At 47.7% G+C, this 15,935-nt stretch overlaps 2 protein-coding genes across 2 annotated transcripts; one reads left to right on the forward strand and one right to left on the reverse strand.

The window, feature by feature from the left end:
- The first annotated feature begins 4,891 nt into the window (after nt 1-4,891).
- Nucleotides 4,892-11,106, forward strand: IKZF5 (IKAROS family zinc finger 5 (Pegasus)). Its single transcript, XM_014528866.1, is given in 5 exon segments — nt 4,892-5,124; nt 6,265-6,456; nt 8,225-8,407; nt 8,693-9,349; nt 9,352-11,106. Coding segments are annotated over 4 exon segments (1,260 nt in total). The 5' UTR covers nt 4,892-5,124; nt 6,265-6,323; the 3' UTR covers nt 9,639-11,106.
- A 1,793-nt stretch (nt 11,107-12,899) lies between these two features.
- PSTK (phosphoseryl-tRNA kinase) lies at nt 12,900-15,929 on the reverse strand. The gene is made up of 5 exons (XM_014528873.1): nt 15,812-15,929; nt 15,384-15,582; nt 15,156-15,231; nt 14,696-14,789; nt 12,900-13,532 (listed from the first exon to the last, which is right to left on the reverse strand). Exons 1-5 carry the CDS (start codon nt 15,843-15,845, stop codon nt 13,336-13,338), a joined length of 600 nt encoding a protein of 199 aa, XP_014384359.1. The 5' UTR covers nt 15,846-15,929; the 3' UTR covers nt 12,900-13,335.
- Nucleotides 15,930-15,935: the final 6 nt, after the last annotated feature.

A 15,935-nucleotide genomic window follows, 5' to 3' on the forward strand; every position in this document is an offset into this window, starting at 1 on the left:
CGGTGCGCTCTGGTCGCCGCGGCTCACGTGCTGTGCTTCTCTCCGCAGACCTCCCTGCGGCTTTTCCGTCTGAGCTGAAGGCCCCTCCATGGCCCGCGGAGCCCCCGGGTGCGTCTCCAGAGCACATTGCAGCTCCTCCGCCTCTCGTCCACGCTGGAGCGGCCGGACCCCGGAGGCGCGGGTCCCGGGTGGAGAGGTTAGCTCTGGAGTCCGCTGTTGCGTGTCTGCTCGTAACTTGTCCTTATTTAGGTTTCTCTGTTATGTCTACTGGTTTCCCGGTGCCTCATAATGCCCCTGTTTGCCTTCAAGAATCTGCTTTCTGACAGTTCTGTGATCAGAGGAAACGCGTCCTAATTCTCCGAGGGCCCGCGTTACTCCCACACACCAAACCTCCCTTGTCAGACTGCCCTGCGGACGGGCGTTCTCGGCCGGTCAGCCTGTCAGGACCAGGATGATTTGTATGAAAGCAAGCGCCTCGGTTGACCTGCGGTCACTGTATGTTAGAGGCCCACCTCACCCCGCATTACGTTACTGTGTTCATCTGCTGCTGAGTATTCTAGTCTATGCTTAGACACCCTCTAAAAAAGTGGTCAATGAGATAGATGCTCCTGGCCCCTGACCACGTGTTCTCAGAACTCTCCTGGAGCTTAGACTACAGGTGGGCTTGGAGGAAAGCTGGGGAAGAGTTTCTCCTGGTCTCACGTTACCTCGGTGCCAGGGTGTGGTGTCCCCTGATTGGCATCAGGACGCCGCTGTATTGTTACCTGCTGGCTCAGAGGTCGTGTGTGTGTGTGTGTGTGTGTGTGTGTTGATCAGAACTTCCCATTTGTAAAATGAGACTGAAGGAGAAAGATCAGAGGACAACATACAAATAAATGCTTTCCCCGGCACCAAAGGCAGATCGCAATAGTCACAGTCGCCTGCTCAGGTAAAGAGGTCGCCGTGTCCCGTAGGACAGCAGAGCTCACTCACCAGCGTGCCCAGCCTCCGCGTGGTGTGGAAGAACCTTATTTTTGAGCCTGGAATGGCTAGTTTGGGAGAATATTGACATAAAAACAATTGAGGTGTGTGCTAGTCAGTTTCTGTGTAGACATGTACCTACACGCAATGGAGGACCCGGTTTAATTTTATTCAGAGTGATCGCAGGGAGGGCTCAGAAGTGTTACAGTAAAGAATGTGATCATGGCCCTAACCGGTTTGGCTCAGTGGATAGAGCGTCGGCCTGCGGACTGAAGGGTCCCAGGTTCGATTCCAGTCAAGGGCATGTACCTTGGTTGCAGGCACATCCCCAGTGGGGGGTATGCAGGAGGCAGCTGATCGATGTCTCTCTCTCATCGATGTTTCTAACTCTCTATCCCTCTCCCTTCCTCTCTGTATCAATAAAATATATTTAAAAAAAAAAGAATGTGATCATGGAGTATGGGAAAAATTCTCTCTGGTTGATATAGCTAGATATTAGAAAGAGTAGATCGGGCTCGGAATATACCACCCAAATCTATGGTTAACGTGGACAACTCTTAAATATGTTTCTTTTTCTGATGACATCATTTTACACATTGACATTTTGTGTAAGTTTTTTTGGCTAACAAGCTCCAAGGTGTTGAATTCATGGCCAGTAGAAAAGAAACTTTCAATAAAGACATTATAGTTTGCTGATTTCCCAAGTAGATTTTTATGTTATTTTTGCAAAGGTTTTAAAATTTATCAGTGTTTTAGAGGCATTTCCAGATATCAGTTCATTTGTGGAGTTCTTAGATTAAACTTTTAGTCCTGAGCCTATTGATTACTTTATTAAAGACAGAAAGATGGTTTGGTATAAAAATCTGTATTTCCTTTCAGCATCAGGAAGCTTTCTGTTTCAGAATTAGTGTTCATTTTCTGTTTTTTGTGCTTAGATAGACTGACGCGAGCTAGAGAAACCTGGGTCTTGAACCAAAGACTCCATTCAGATTTAGGCATCTTTCATCCCAGGGATTAACGCTGTGCAAGGACCTGTCGTGTTGTGCACGCGCCAGGGTATGTGCGTGTGTGTGTATGTATGTTGGGGGGGGGGTGATGTAGGTCGAAGGTTATAAGCCATAGCAATATGTTAAAAACTAAAAGTTGTTTTCTCTCATGTTTACAATGTTATTTTCCTTTGTTCCATTGGCATCCCTAGTCTTTGGATTTGTTTCAAGCCCATCATGCATTATGATTGAAAGTCAGCACAGTGTATGGCAGGGAAAAGAGTGAACTTTATAACATGACAGTGCCTGTCGGAATGTGCCAGCACCTCTGTAATCGGGCTCATTGGTGCTCTTAAATCTGGAGACGCCTGTATGAAAGTGGCATTGCTTCTGCTGGCACGCTGGCAGCCTCCTGCATTTTTCTGCTTTGTCACATGTGCCCTAGCAGTGTTGTGCTTTCTAATTGGATTGGATAAGATTCATCTTGCTTATTGAAGCCCGTCAAAGCACATTCAGATATTTTCCAGTGGAAACAGCAGTTTTCATATGAATTGATTGGCTAGAGGTGATGCTAAGTTGCAAGGTAAATACCAGGATTTCTTTCTTAATTATAACTTTTACAATTAGAACACAGACAAGCTTTAGGGCCTTACCACTTTTACAATTTATAAAATAATTTCCCCAATCCTCCTCCTCCTCCTCACCTTCATTATCATCATCTTTTATTTCCCAATCCTCATACCTTTTTTTTCTTTTTTTATTGTGGGGGTCTCTATTCCAGAACTATGTTGAATAGCAGTAGCACAATACAATATACAGATGATGTACTAAAGAATTGTACCCCTAAAACTTGTATAATTTTAATAACCAGTGTCACCCCAAAAAATTCAATTTTAAAGCATAGCAGTAGCAATAGCAAGTATTCTTGTCTTCTTGATTCTAGAGCAGGGGTGGGGAACACCGGCCCGTGGGCCTCATAGGCCAGAGAAATCTTTCGGTCTGGCCCTGCCAAGGCATTATCGGGGAGTTAATTAGGTGTTTGACCAAATAGAGCGGCTAATTTTTAAGTTAATAATTTTGTATGGCCCTCGAATGATGTAAAGATCCAATGGCTCTGGGCAAAAGAAAGGTTCCCCACCCTGCCCTATAGCAATGCCTCTGAATGCTCTCCCTTGATTGGATGTGGATTTGGAAGATCCCCGATCAGCTTGAAGTTTAGACTTTCTGGAATGGGTTCTGCAGGTTCTGCTGCTGTTCTCTGCACCAGGTCGCATTGACACCCTAGCATTTTGATTGCTTTCCTGTGTGGGTGCACTGCCTTTTCTCTCTAGACAGTGTTGTATAATTTTCTTTGTCTTTGAGATTTTTAAATTTCACAATAATGTGTCTAAGTGTTATCGTCTATCCTATTTTACACTCTGACGCCATTCAATAGGAAAGAGATCTCTGATTCTGGACATTTCTTGATCATTGTTTTTAAAAAACCATTTCTTGTTTATTTTTCTGTTTCTGGAACTCATTCTACACCTCTGTCTGCTATATTTCTTACATTTTCGTGTATATTTTTACAGTTCTCCCCACCCCTCTGTGCTTTGGTTTTATTGAGATAGAACATTATTATATACTAGAGACCAGATACATGAAATTTGTGTAAGAGTAGGCCTCCCTTCCCCCAGCTGTCAGCACCGGCTTCACTCTGGCACCCGGGACCCGGGCTTCCCTCGCAGCCCTGGCTTCATCTGGAAGGTCCCATCTAAACAGCATATTACGCTTTTATTATTATAGACTAGAGGCCCAGTGCACGAAATTTGTGCATGGGTACTGTTCCTAGGCCTGACCAGTGATCAAAGCGCAAATGTCTGGTGTGGAAGGGCAGGTCCTAGCTGACCTCTGGGCCCTGGGCAGCACCTGGGCCCACAGGCCCCCATGCGCTCCCCTCACCTGAGTCACCTCGCCTGAGTCCCCATGCAGAGATGGGGTGAGCGCTGCTGGGCGCTGCATGCCGGGGCACAGCGCGGGCCTCTGGCCACCCAGCGGTGCCACATGGAAGCCAGGTGGGCAGCGCGCGCTCTCCCAGCTAGCCTCACAGACCAGTTCCTGTGCGAACCCAGGGAGCCTGACCAGCCCCTGCGGTCCCAGTGGCTGCGGCCGGCTCACCTGGAAGAGGCTGTGAGGGTGCGGGGCGGGCTCCTTGTGGGCGCCTGGCACCTGAGTGTGGAGACTTTCCCGGCATCCCAGGGGAGGGTAGCAGGGGGAGTGAGAGCAAGCTCGGTGGACACCCCACATCTCGCCATCTGCGGGGCCATCAATCTGGGCTGGGCCCCCCACCCAGCTCCCTCAGCTCCTGGGAGCTGTGTGGCGGCCCCGCCCCCTGCTGCTGCCACTGGTCGCCATCTGCGGGGCGATTGTTCTCGGCTCACACCTGCCTTGGCCTGGCGCCGCTCGCTCACCTGCTTCACCATCCCACTGCGGTCCTGCTCTCGTTGGGGCCCATTAGGGCCGACAGCACCTCCTCTGCCGCCCGCCATGTTCCGTGCCTCCCCTGGTGGTCAGCACATGTCATAATTAGCAGTCGAACTCCCAGTCAAGGGGACAATTTGCATATTAGGCTTTTATTATATAGGATTGTTCTTGATCTTATTCTTAATCTTTTTCATTGAGGCTGACTGACTCATCTTGTTTTTCTAACCAAAGGGCAAATTTTAAAGGACAGATAATCGGTAGATTCAACTGCAGTCACAAAACAAATAGAAATACAACACGCCCCTCCGACTACGGAACCCCGAGAGGGACAATTCTCCTTTCCGCCTCGGCGCTACTCCCTGCTCGCGCGAGATTTGACGACAGCAGTGGGGCGGGAAGGAAGCGGAGACGCACCAAACATGGCGGCGGCCGCAGCAGCAGCGGCGGTGACGGGATCTTATTCTTAATCTTTTTCATTGAGGCTGACTGACTCATCTTGTTTTTCTAACCAAAGGGCAAATTTTAAAGGACAGATAATCGGTAGATTCAACTGCAGTCACAAAACAAATAGAAATACAACGATACAGTGACTAGGAAACAGAGAACCAGTCCAAGGAAACATGGGAAGATGGGAAACAGCAGCGGAAACAGTCCTGGCCATTAGTTAGTTCCTGCGGCCATGGCCGCACGCTGTGTGGTCAGATCGTCTATAGTCGTAAGTAGTCAAGGGTTAGTGTTTCCAGTCGATTCCTAGTTAATCAATTAAAATAGGAGTTTTAGTTCTTAAAATGTTGGTCAAGCTTTTGTTAATTGGAAAATACTTTTATAGAACCCTCCCACTTCACAACCTTTTGCCTTTGCATAAAAGTATTTTTACTGGAAGAAAAGACTTTTTGCCTTTTAGGTGCTAGACTTCCTCATTTTGTTCTTACTAGAAAACATTTTGGTGATTTGATTTGTGAATTTGGGCCATAAACCTATGGGAGGACCAGTTTAGTTTGTGATTACAAAATCTCACATTCTTACTCCCCCCCATTCTCAGAGTGAGTGGCTGATGGGTGGTGGTAGAGGTGGGTTTGGATTTCAATGGCAGGGGTCGGGGGAAGCAGCCCATAGGCCAAGCCTGGCTCAGAGCCTGTTTTTGTGGTTTTATTGAAACACAGGCCTACTCGTTCATTTACGTATTGTGTGTGGCTGCCATTCGCTACAATGACAGAGGTCAATAGTTTTGACAGAGATTGTGTGATCTGCAAAGCCTAAATATTTACTGTTTGGACTTGGACAGAAAGGTTGCACCCCTGTTCTAGACCACCTATTCCTAGAGGACTCGTTCGCGTGACCCCTATCACTCAGAGCCTTTGCTGTGTCCCTCACTGTTTCAGTGTAAATTAAATAAAATTTAAAACTCGTCATTTGTAGTAGCCATATTCCAAGTGCTCAGTGGCTGCATGCGGCTGCATTGGGTAAGGCAGGTCTGTAGCATGTCCATCATCCAGAAAGCTCTGGCAGCCCTATTGAGCCCCTTGGTGTCTGTACTGTCTCCATGGACAATCCCTGATGCTGTGCTTATTTCTTTCATCTGGACTTTTTTTCCTCTTTTTTTTTCTTTTTTTCTGTCTTTGTAATTTCCTTCCATCCTCTAAGACTTAAGTTGGAATCCCAGTGATTTAAGTATTAACTCTATTACTTTCCCACCGTTCCGTGTGTGCCTCGTCCAGTTCCCCAGGAGGGTGACACGTCTGTAACGGCAGGGACTGTGTCCTCTGTGGCCCTGCTTAGTGCCTTGCAGTCATGCTGTGTCACTGTGTGGTTTTGCTCTGTGCTGGCTCTCCCTAATAGTGTGCAATTATTTCAGTGTCCCCCCAGGTGTAACGACCTGTAAACTTTAAAAACAAGCCACACAAAACAAACAAGATGGGCGAGAAGAAGCCAGAGCCTCTGGACTTCGTGAAGGATTTCCAGGAGTACCTGACCCAGCAGACCCACCACGTGAACATGATCTCGGGGTCAGTGAGCGGGGACAAGGAGGCAGAGGCTCTTCAGGGAGGTAGACTCACCTAATACTCTCACTAACTCCCTTTTTATAAATACAGTCATGCTTGTCATTGCTGTCCACACCATTATTCCCTTATGTGAGTCATTCCGTCTTTTCCTGCAAAGATACAGGGCAGCTTTCTTTCTTTCTTTCTTTCTTTGCACATGTCAGCTGTTTGTGAGTGAGCCCCCAGGCTTCACATGGCCGAGCGCTGCTTTGCAGTCTCGGACGATGAGGGCGCTCGTGTCATCCCTGTCCTCCAGCTTCTCTAACTGATAAGAGACACAGGCACCCACTCAGTGCACAAAGGACCAGCCATTAGGGATTCTGGGTTAGGCCTGAAACACGGGGGGGATTTTGGTTTCTTCTCTCAAAACGAAGAAAGGGCGATGTTTAGCTACCCGGGAGGAGAAACTAGGACAGAAAGCAGCGGCCCACTGCAGACAGACTGTCTGTCTAGTTTGCTCACCACACACTGGAGATGGATTCTGACCTCACTCAGGCCCGCACACCACAGCCTGTGAGCCCCTCTGGACAGCCAACCCTTTATTTCTGTATGACCTGCAAGCTAAGAGTGGTTTCTACATTTAAAGATGGTTGGAGACAATTAGAAGAAGAAGGTCATAACGTGAAAATCATGAAATTCAAACTTCAGCTTCCGTAAATAAAGTTTTATTGAAATACAGCCACACTTGCTTGTTTACATTTTTCTGTATCTGTGCTACAACTGCAGAGTTGAGTAGTTGTGATAGAAACTATGTGGCCCCACAGCCTGAAGGATTTGCTGTCGAGCCTTACAGGAAAAGGTGCCTGGCCCCTGACCTAGATGGTCTTTGGCCTTGTAGTCGAGGGACCAGCAGCAGAGACCTGGGAGCTTGTTAGAAGTGCAGACTGTCAGGCCAATCCACAGCTCCCCGAGTGATTCGTACATACATTAAGTTTAGAGAGTCCCTGGCTTGGGATAGCAGCAGGAGGGAGGGAGGGAGGGAGGGAGGGCGGTGCTGAGCCCCGGGCCTCCGGTGCAATGGTGTTGCTGGATGTTGGACTTGCACCAGCAGCAAAATCACTTCTCTTCCCTGGGTGGGGTGCCGCTTGAGTTCCTCACGGCAGCGCTGCTGCCTCCTGGGGATGGGGTGGAAGGGCTTTCCCTGGAAGCTGTAGGAATAGCATGTCCCTGCAGACACTCTAGTGTGCAGGTTGCTGGGCTGGGATTGAGGGGCCAGGGCTGTCCCCAGCATTTGCTGGTTTTCCTGTTATGAACGCTTGCCCTGTTTCCTTATACAAAGAAGTAGTCGGATTAGGTTAAGAGCCAAGAGCCAAAGACCTTTTAGCTCTCAAAGTCCTACAGTTCCAGCATTCAGAGGAATCTAATACAATATTTTTATGTGCTTAATTAGAATATTAGGATCCTAAACGCAACCCAGAATCTAGGACATCTGTACAATGGAGTGGAACAGCGCAAAACGCAGCATTGATTGGTTTAGGCTAAAGGAAGCAGAGTAGGATCTGGGGAGATTTTCATGACTTCCAGTTACATTTCTAGAAGTGGCTGGAAACTTACACGTGTATCTGCGTGGTCACTACTTACTCCCCTCTGTCTCCTCTCTGTCAAACAAGGGTAGCACCCTGATCTCTTCTACAAACGCATGGTGAGGACTGGTAGCATTTGTGAGTAAGCGCAGTGAACTGTGATCTTAGGAAAGGTTTTGTGCTACTTCAGACTAAAATGCTACATTGAGTTGCCTCTGAGATGCATACTTTTGCTGTTCTTTGTTTATAGCTGGGACAGATGGCGATCAAAATGGACTTGACCACCCATCTGTTGAAGTTTCCCTGGATGAAAACTCAGGAATGTTAGTAGACGGCTTCGAAAGGACCTTCGATGGGAAGCTCAAGTGTCGTTATTGCAACTATGCCAGCAAAGGGACAGCCCGGCTTATCGAGCACATCAGAATCCACACAGGTAACAGAGCGGGCGAGGGGCGCGCTTCTGTGGGGGCAGGAGAGGGGCCAAGGAGGGCAGGCTGACCTGTGGTATAAGTAGTTCTGATAGTTTAAAAATGAAGGTTGACGTAAGGTTTGAATAGATGGGAAGTAGTGTATTTTTACAAAGTGATAGCATAACAACATGCACCCAGGAAGTGAGGCCCCTTGTAAAGCTTCCCCTTCCTCAGCCATCTTTCTCCTGCTCCAAATCATCTCTCAACCTCTGTCTTGCCATTTCTCCCCCATTTTTCTTTTGAAACAGGTGAAAAACCTCATAGATGTCACTTATGTCCATTTGCCTCTGCTTACGAGCGTCACCTGGAAGCCCATATGCGTTCCCATACAGGAGAAAAACCATATAAATGTGAATTGTGTTCCTTCCGCTGCAGCGATCGAAGCAACCTGTCCCATCATCGACGGCGCAAGCATAAGATGGTGCCAATCAAAGGTGCGAGGTCTTCCTTAAGCAGCAAGAAAATGTGGGGCGTTTTACAGAAGAAAACCAGCAACCTGGGCTATAGCAGAAGAGCATTAATCAACTTAAGTCCGCCTTCCATGGTGGTTCAGAAGCCAGACTACCTTAACGATTTCACCCATGAAATCCCCAACATCCAGACGGACTCCTATGAAAGTATGGCGAAAAGCACCTCAACTGGGGGCCTACCCAGGGACCCCCAAGAACTCCTGGTCGACAACCCTCTCAATCAGCTCTCCACTCTCGCAGGGCAGTTGTCCAGCCTGCCCCCTGAAAACCAGAACCCCGCGTCCCCCGACGTCGTGCCCTGCCCGGACGAGAAGCCTTTCCTGCTGCAGCAGCCCTCGGCCCAGGCAGTGGTTTCTGCCGTGGCCGCAAGTATTCCTCGGAGCGCCCCCCCCCCCACCAGCCCGGAGCCCCGGCCGCCCCAGAGCCAGAGGAACTACGTCCCGTGGCAGATCCAAGCAGCGAACCCAGTGCCTACACGAGCACCCTGAGCATAGGAAACAGCCAGCCGAGCACGCCCGCTCCGACCCTGCCGGCCCAGGACCCGCAGCTCCTGCACCACTGCCAGCACTGTGACATGTACTTTGCCGACAACATCCTCTACACCATTCACATGGGATGTCACGGGTATGAGAACCCTTTCCAGTGCAACATCTGCGGATGCAAATGTAAAAACAAGTACGACTTCGCCTGTCACTTTGCAAGAGGGCAGCATAACCAGCACTGACCGGAGCAGTCACATTGCTCTGTCCTTGGTTTTGACTTTGTGCATTTTTTAGTTTTGTGTATTGTTGGTTTTTGTTGGTAGGGGGAGGACCCATCCCTAATATGCTAATTTAAAGTTTATACATTATATTTATAGAAAAAAAAGTTGACAATAGAAACAAATGTTTCCCCCCTTTTTTTTTTTCCATAAAAGTTTGGTCAGGGTCATTTATATATTAGAACAATTAGACACATTGGTGTCTGTTTTTTCCTTTTATTTAGACTTTGATGATTGAAGTGCAATCTTAATCTTACAGGTATTCATTTAAACTCCCACAGTTAAGGTCCATGTAGACTTCAAAGCTTGGTCCTAGTGGTGTTTCACTATATACGCAGCTAGATGTCATCTCTGCCATATTTAAAAATGGTAGAATAAATCACTTTCTCACAAACTTTGTTACAACTTATTTCCATGTTTAGCAGAGGAATTGCCTTTAAAATTGCTCTTTAGATAGTTGAAATACTATCTAGTTCACTTAGTTTAAGTTGAATTGATAGTTTCAACTGATAGAAGTAAAGCTATTTCAGTATATAGTAAACCTTTTTCTTTTTTTCCATAAGGGGGGATGTAAAACAGTTAATTCTTTTAAAATTAAAGCTATAAAAATTTGAGAGGAATGTCCTGAAATGAAATAAAACAAGGCTTTACATTGAAAATGGAGTTTAATATTTGAAAACCTGTTTATTCAGTCTCGTTTAAAAATGCATCAATTTGCCATTGGATTCATTTTATTATACTTGTAGTTTATTTTAAAAACCACAAGTGAATACATGAGAATGCTGGAAATGTCAGGTGATTACCTATGAAGATGCCTTTTTTGTTCTTTTAGTTTGAACCTTGTATTTAAACGCTTTATTCTGACGTCATTACTGTCAGGTGAGCTTGACAAGGACATTGAGTGTCTGTTCTCCCTCCTGTTCCTTTGATGACCAAAGAGGTAAGTGACAGTCCCATCTGGTTCCCGGAGACAGTCCTTCACGAAATTCCGCTTCCTGTTTCCTGCCTCCGGCCTTGCACCCATTTGTTGTCCATAATTTCTCAGATGTGTGTATAGGAACACATGGGAAATGGGATGAAGTATATTTTTAAAAATGAAACACATCCAAAACGAATTCTTCTCTTCAGAATTGGCCCCTTAGAACACTTAGTGTGACTTCAAGTTGTGATGCTCGTTGCCGTTGCACCAGTCTTTCCTTCGCGGCGACAGAGCCATGGAAGCTGACTGCCTCGACACCTAGTGGGAAAGGACTTACCATGTGAAAGTAGATACCAGATGCATACAGACAGATTTAACTTGTTTACAGAAATAAGACGTGCTAATTAATCTAGAGGAATTTTGAATAGGAGGCTGTTGTTGACATATTGTGTAATAACTCGCTTACCCTGAAGAGCGCTTGGTCAAACAATAAACTTACTGTTTCTAACTGTTGGTTTTTGTGTGCTTTGCAAGCATTTTATTACTTTTAAGGTTTAAAGCTTGAAGTGTTACTCATCGGGTTTGTAAAGAGAACACCCTAACGATTGAGCATTTATTAACCAGAAAGGACCACTACTCCTAAAAGGGAGATGTTGAAGGCTTATGTCCACAAAAGCCCTACATGCATGGGAATGATCTTCTGGCCCCAAATGCTAGGAAGCCTTTCAAAGGAGTTCTTGTGGGTGACTGTTCCATCTCAGCTCCTCTCAGTTGCACTGCTCAAAGCAGCAGCATCTCAGAGGGTTTCTCCAACTCGACCTCTTCCCTCAAAGCTGAGGCTCCTTCGGCCAAAACCTAGTCCTGCTTCGCTCCGTCGCTTTGACCGCTCGGACCAGGGTCCGTGCCGCCATTTCCAGATGCATAACTTCGCCCCTTTACATTTATTCCCACAAAGCACGAGGTTGCTTTGGAAGCTTTTATTTTTCCCCCTCACTTTTATTCAAATAAAAGCAATATGCAAAATAGAAAATGCAAGTTTTTGTGAAATAAAAGGAAGAACTCTTGTTAAAACCAGTTTATTAACTGCATTCTGGGCCAGATAGTGACAAATATATTTTTTCTGACAACTAAAGATAGATGTTTTGAAGGTGCATTTTACTTTCAATGTAGACATTTTTTCATAATTACAAACTCGAATGTATGACTCTTTTCCCTGAGACTGGGCACAGTTGGTGTAACAAAGGCCTGATGCCTGGAAGTCAGTTACGGCTCAATGCACGGCAAGTCCTTGAAGCGAATCTGCCTTAGGCGCTCTGTAGTGTTTTGTTTTTGAGAAGATTTAGGGTTTCACTTAAATCTTCGTTAAATGTATCTTCCACTAAGTATTGAATATATTTATCCCATTTTATATTTAATCCTGTTTTATAGAAATGAGGTGTTTGGAAAGTTTAACATGCAATGTTTATAGTATTTTGCTGTTAACAGGCAATGTTCTGAAAGAATTGATTTTTGTTCAGTGAACATAAGTTTAGATTTTTAAAGTTGGTAGATAATTTATCTCCACTAATATTTTTTTAAGAAACTGTGAAAAAATTAATATGGAATAACTTTATTTCAGATTTTACTAATGATGTAGTAAGCTACAACTTCTTGAAATTCAAGTAAAGGCTAGACTATTGGCTATTTTCCAGTGCTATTTCATTTTAGAAAATTCTGAAAGAATTGATTTTTGTTCAGTGAACATAAGTTTAGATTTTTAAAGTTGGTAGATAATTTATCTCCACTAATATTTTTTTAAGAAACTGTGAAAAAATTAATATGGAATAACTTTATTTCAGATTTTACTAATGTAGTATGAAGCTACAACTTCTTGAAATTCAAGTAAAGGCTAGACTATTGGCTATTTTCCAGTGCTATTTCATTTTAGAAAAAGGTGTTTGCCATTCATCTGCAGAACTATTTGATAAAGGGAATATTGCTAAATAAATGTTCAGAAATAAACCTCATTTTAAATTCTACAAAAATATTTATCAAATGGCTGTATTATTTTTAAAAATTCCCTACTAAGGATTTTTTCACTAAGTAGTTTTAGAGGGTATATGATTTCTAGAACATGTTTTTGTTAATATGTACTTTGATGTAAAGAACATACTTTGTATGCAAAACGAGTATGACTGCAAAAACTTGTCTAGGGATTGCAGAAAGATCAATGCTGAAATACCATGCCCAGTGTGTAGTTCATGTTGTGCAAGAAGCTTTGCCTCTGTAATATGTGAATAGAAAGTAACACTTCCTAATGTTTGCCATTCTTTTTTGAGAACTAGGATCCAATTAACTTTTTAATTAAAACACAAGGTTATGGCTACATTGTTGGAATTTGTAGAATGCCTTACCCATAAGTAGCTCCGTCACATGGCTTAGAAACAAAAGCTCCACACACCCACACTGTCTCCTTTCTAGTTTCTTCGATTTATTAAAGGTCCTTGCAGGCTGCCTCCCGCCCCACCCAGCCCTGCGGTCCCGGCACAGCAAGGAGGGAGGCAGCCTCTGAGGCTCCGTCATCCACATCACGTGCGACAGGGGGATGACCAGTCATTTCTGTTACGACAAACGGATCTAATTTTTATGAACAATAAGTCTGGCAACTCCTGTCATCGCCCTAGAGAATATGCAGTAATACAAAATTGTCGTCAGTTTGCGAAATCTTCACCAAAATCAGACCTTTGATTGGAAATGGAGACGTTAATGCTGCTTTGGAAAGTACTTCTGCACGAGGCTGTCTTTCTCATCATGAAAAAGAGCAACCACGTCGGGGACACCCAGGGCCCGCGAGCACAGGGGTGCCTTGTGGCCGAGCCTCAGGTCCTGCAGCAGCTCTGCTCGGAGCTGGTTCAGCGCCGCCGCCAGGAGCTTCAGGTCGGGAGGCCGCACGCGCGCATCTAAAACCAAGAGTCTGGGTCAGGGGAGTCACACCAGCGGGAGAGCCACTGGGTTACTCAGACAAGCGGTCAGACCCCGTACGTACAGCTGAGCTGGTGGCACAGACAGAAGGTCCCGTTAATGTGACACAGCAAGTCCTTTAAGTGACCTGCTATGAAGTTGCTGAGCAGCAAAGAAGCCTGAGGGGGGGCTTGTTGACGAGAGCCGACCTCACATCCGTGAGCTGACAGGCACTGGGGCCTGAGACAGGAGGACCGTCCGCCTTGGGAACGGCTGCTACCCAGCACGCTGTCCTGCGGCTTCCTACCGGATGGAGCGTCTGCCCGTCAGCCCACACGCAGTTTCCATGCGAACAACGCGGTGGCTGCAGTACCCTCACACCTGCACCCCGAGCCCCAGTCGCAGAACTGTCATCGCCAGCTATCACCTTCCTGCTCCCCTCCCCCCGAACCCCCCAAGCCCCCACCAATGTGGTGGCTGAGTCTAGATGTCCCTGTCCTGACGTCTCCGGGCCTGGGCTGCCGTGGCCGTTCTCGGGCTACTCTCCTTCTGCATAATGTGCTTGTGGTTCGCCCATGGAACGTGCATCAGCGCTTCACTCCATTCTATGGCGAACGGCCCATTACATGTGTTGCCACATTTTCTACCGATGGTTGTCTGCCAATGGACATCTGGTTGCTTCCACCTGCTGGCTCTTATGAATGCTGCTGCTGGGAACGTGTGTGCCTCAGAGTGGCACTGCTGCCCTAGCTGGTTTGGCTCAGTGGACAGAGTGTCAGCCTGCGAACTGAAAGGTCCCAGGTTCGATTCCGGTCAAGGGCACAGGCCCGGGTTGTGGGCTCGATCCCCAGTGGGGGACTTGCAGGAGGCAGCCGATCCATGATTCTCTCTCATGGATGTTTCTCTCCCTCCCTCTCCCCTCCTCCCTGAAATCAATACAAATATATTAATTTTAAAAAAAGGGTGGCACCGCTGGGTCCCATGGTAACGCTGCCCATCCATTCCTGCGGCAGCCATGGGGCTCCGGCCTCACCACCCTCAGCAGCACTGACCTTGCTGGCTCCGTGTCCTGGGGCTGCGGGGGCCCTCGCTGTGTTTGATTTGCATTTCCCTGGTGGGTAACGATACCACGCGTGTTCACAGAACAGAACTACCCACATACCTTTTGCTTCCTTCATTGTCTCAGAGACAATCCTTCGCAGCGTCTGATCAGCTTGGTGAAGCGTGTTGGTTGAACAAATAATTCTGTCAGTTTCCTACGTGAGAGAGACACTGTGGTGAGAACGGGTATAGTTCAGAAAGGGCCTGGCTGCCTGGAGGCGGGAGTGGTCTGTTCCTCCTTCTCCCGGAGGGCGGCTCTGAGATGCGTCCGGCTGGAAGCCGGTCCGCCCGGGCAGGGGTGCGGGTGAGTGTCCACTGATGGGCTCGCGGGGAAAACACGAGGCCGGCGCCCAGTGCCTGTCAGTCTGTGTGAACAGCCCCCCCCCCCCCCCCCCCCCCCCACCCCCCCCTGGATTTCCAAAACTGGAGACCGGCCCCCCCAGGGCACCCCCACATTTGGCTCCAAAAGGCCTTCCTACAAAAGGTGGCCCCCCTCACACTGGCCCTGAGGGGAGACTTACCTTCTGCTCCGCGTTGTCCTCGACACAGGTCACGGGGTTTTCCAGAGCAGCAAGCAGCAGGCCGGTCAGCTCGGGGCTGGAGGAGAGGGGGTAGCACACGTCACTGTAACAAACACCTTCACCTGCGGCGGGGCGGGGGGACCGTGTGCTCCACGCGGATGAGGACTAGCCCGCGGCTGCGGAGAAGCGTCAGCGCAGGGCTGCCCGGAGGCGCCGGGGAGCAGCTACCTGGCCGCGGCCGAGCACGCGGGGCTCCGCACCGTGAGGCTGTTGTGCTCCCAGGCGTTTTTCTCGGGGTTGGGCTCCTCCATCTTCCCCCGCATCAGGCGGATGGTCTCGGCGGGCAGCGCCCCCGGCCGCTGGCCATTCCTTTGTACGCAGGTCTCCAGAGGACAATCTAAAAAGAGCTGGCAAAACCCCAGCGAGTCTGGAAGCAATGGGAACCCACAGTCACTGGTGCCCGCTTTCCAAAGCGTCCACCGGTGAAGGGCACGTTGCGCGGGGAGCATCCAGCTTTGGGAATTGAGTCAGTTCCCTGGGACCCTCCGACCCAACTGCATCTCACTGAACACGGCGATGGCTGATTTGCAAATCAATGAGTGTGTGTGTGTGTGTGTGTGTGCGCGCGCGCGTGTGTAAGGAAATGCCTCACTTACACTTGCGAGCCAGCTGGTAGACCTCGTATCTCATGCTTCGGTAATAGAAGTTGTCATCTAAAATCAGAAGCAAAGGCCCGGACGCGGCGGTCGGGGTCGGGAGGCAGTGGGACGGGCCCTCCGC

This window comes from Myotis brandtii, unplaced genomic scaffold (genome assembly GCF_000412655.1).
Source record: "Myotis brandtii unplaced genomic scaffold, ASM41265v1 scaffold656, whole genome shotgun sequence".
In the NCBI taxonomy this organism is placed as follows: Eukaryota; Metazoa; Chordata; class Mammalia; order Chiroptera; family Vespertilionidae; genus Myotis; species Myotis brandtii.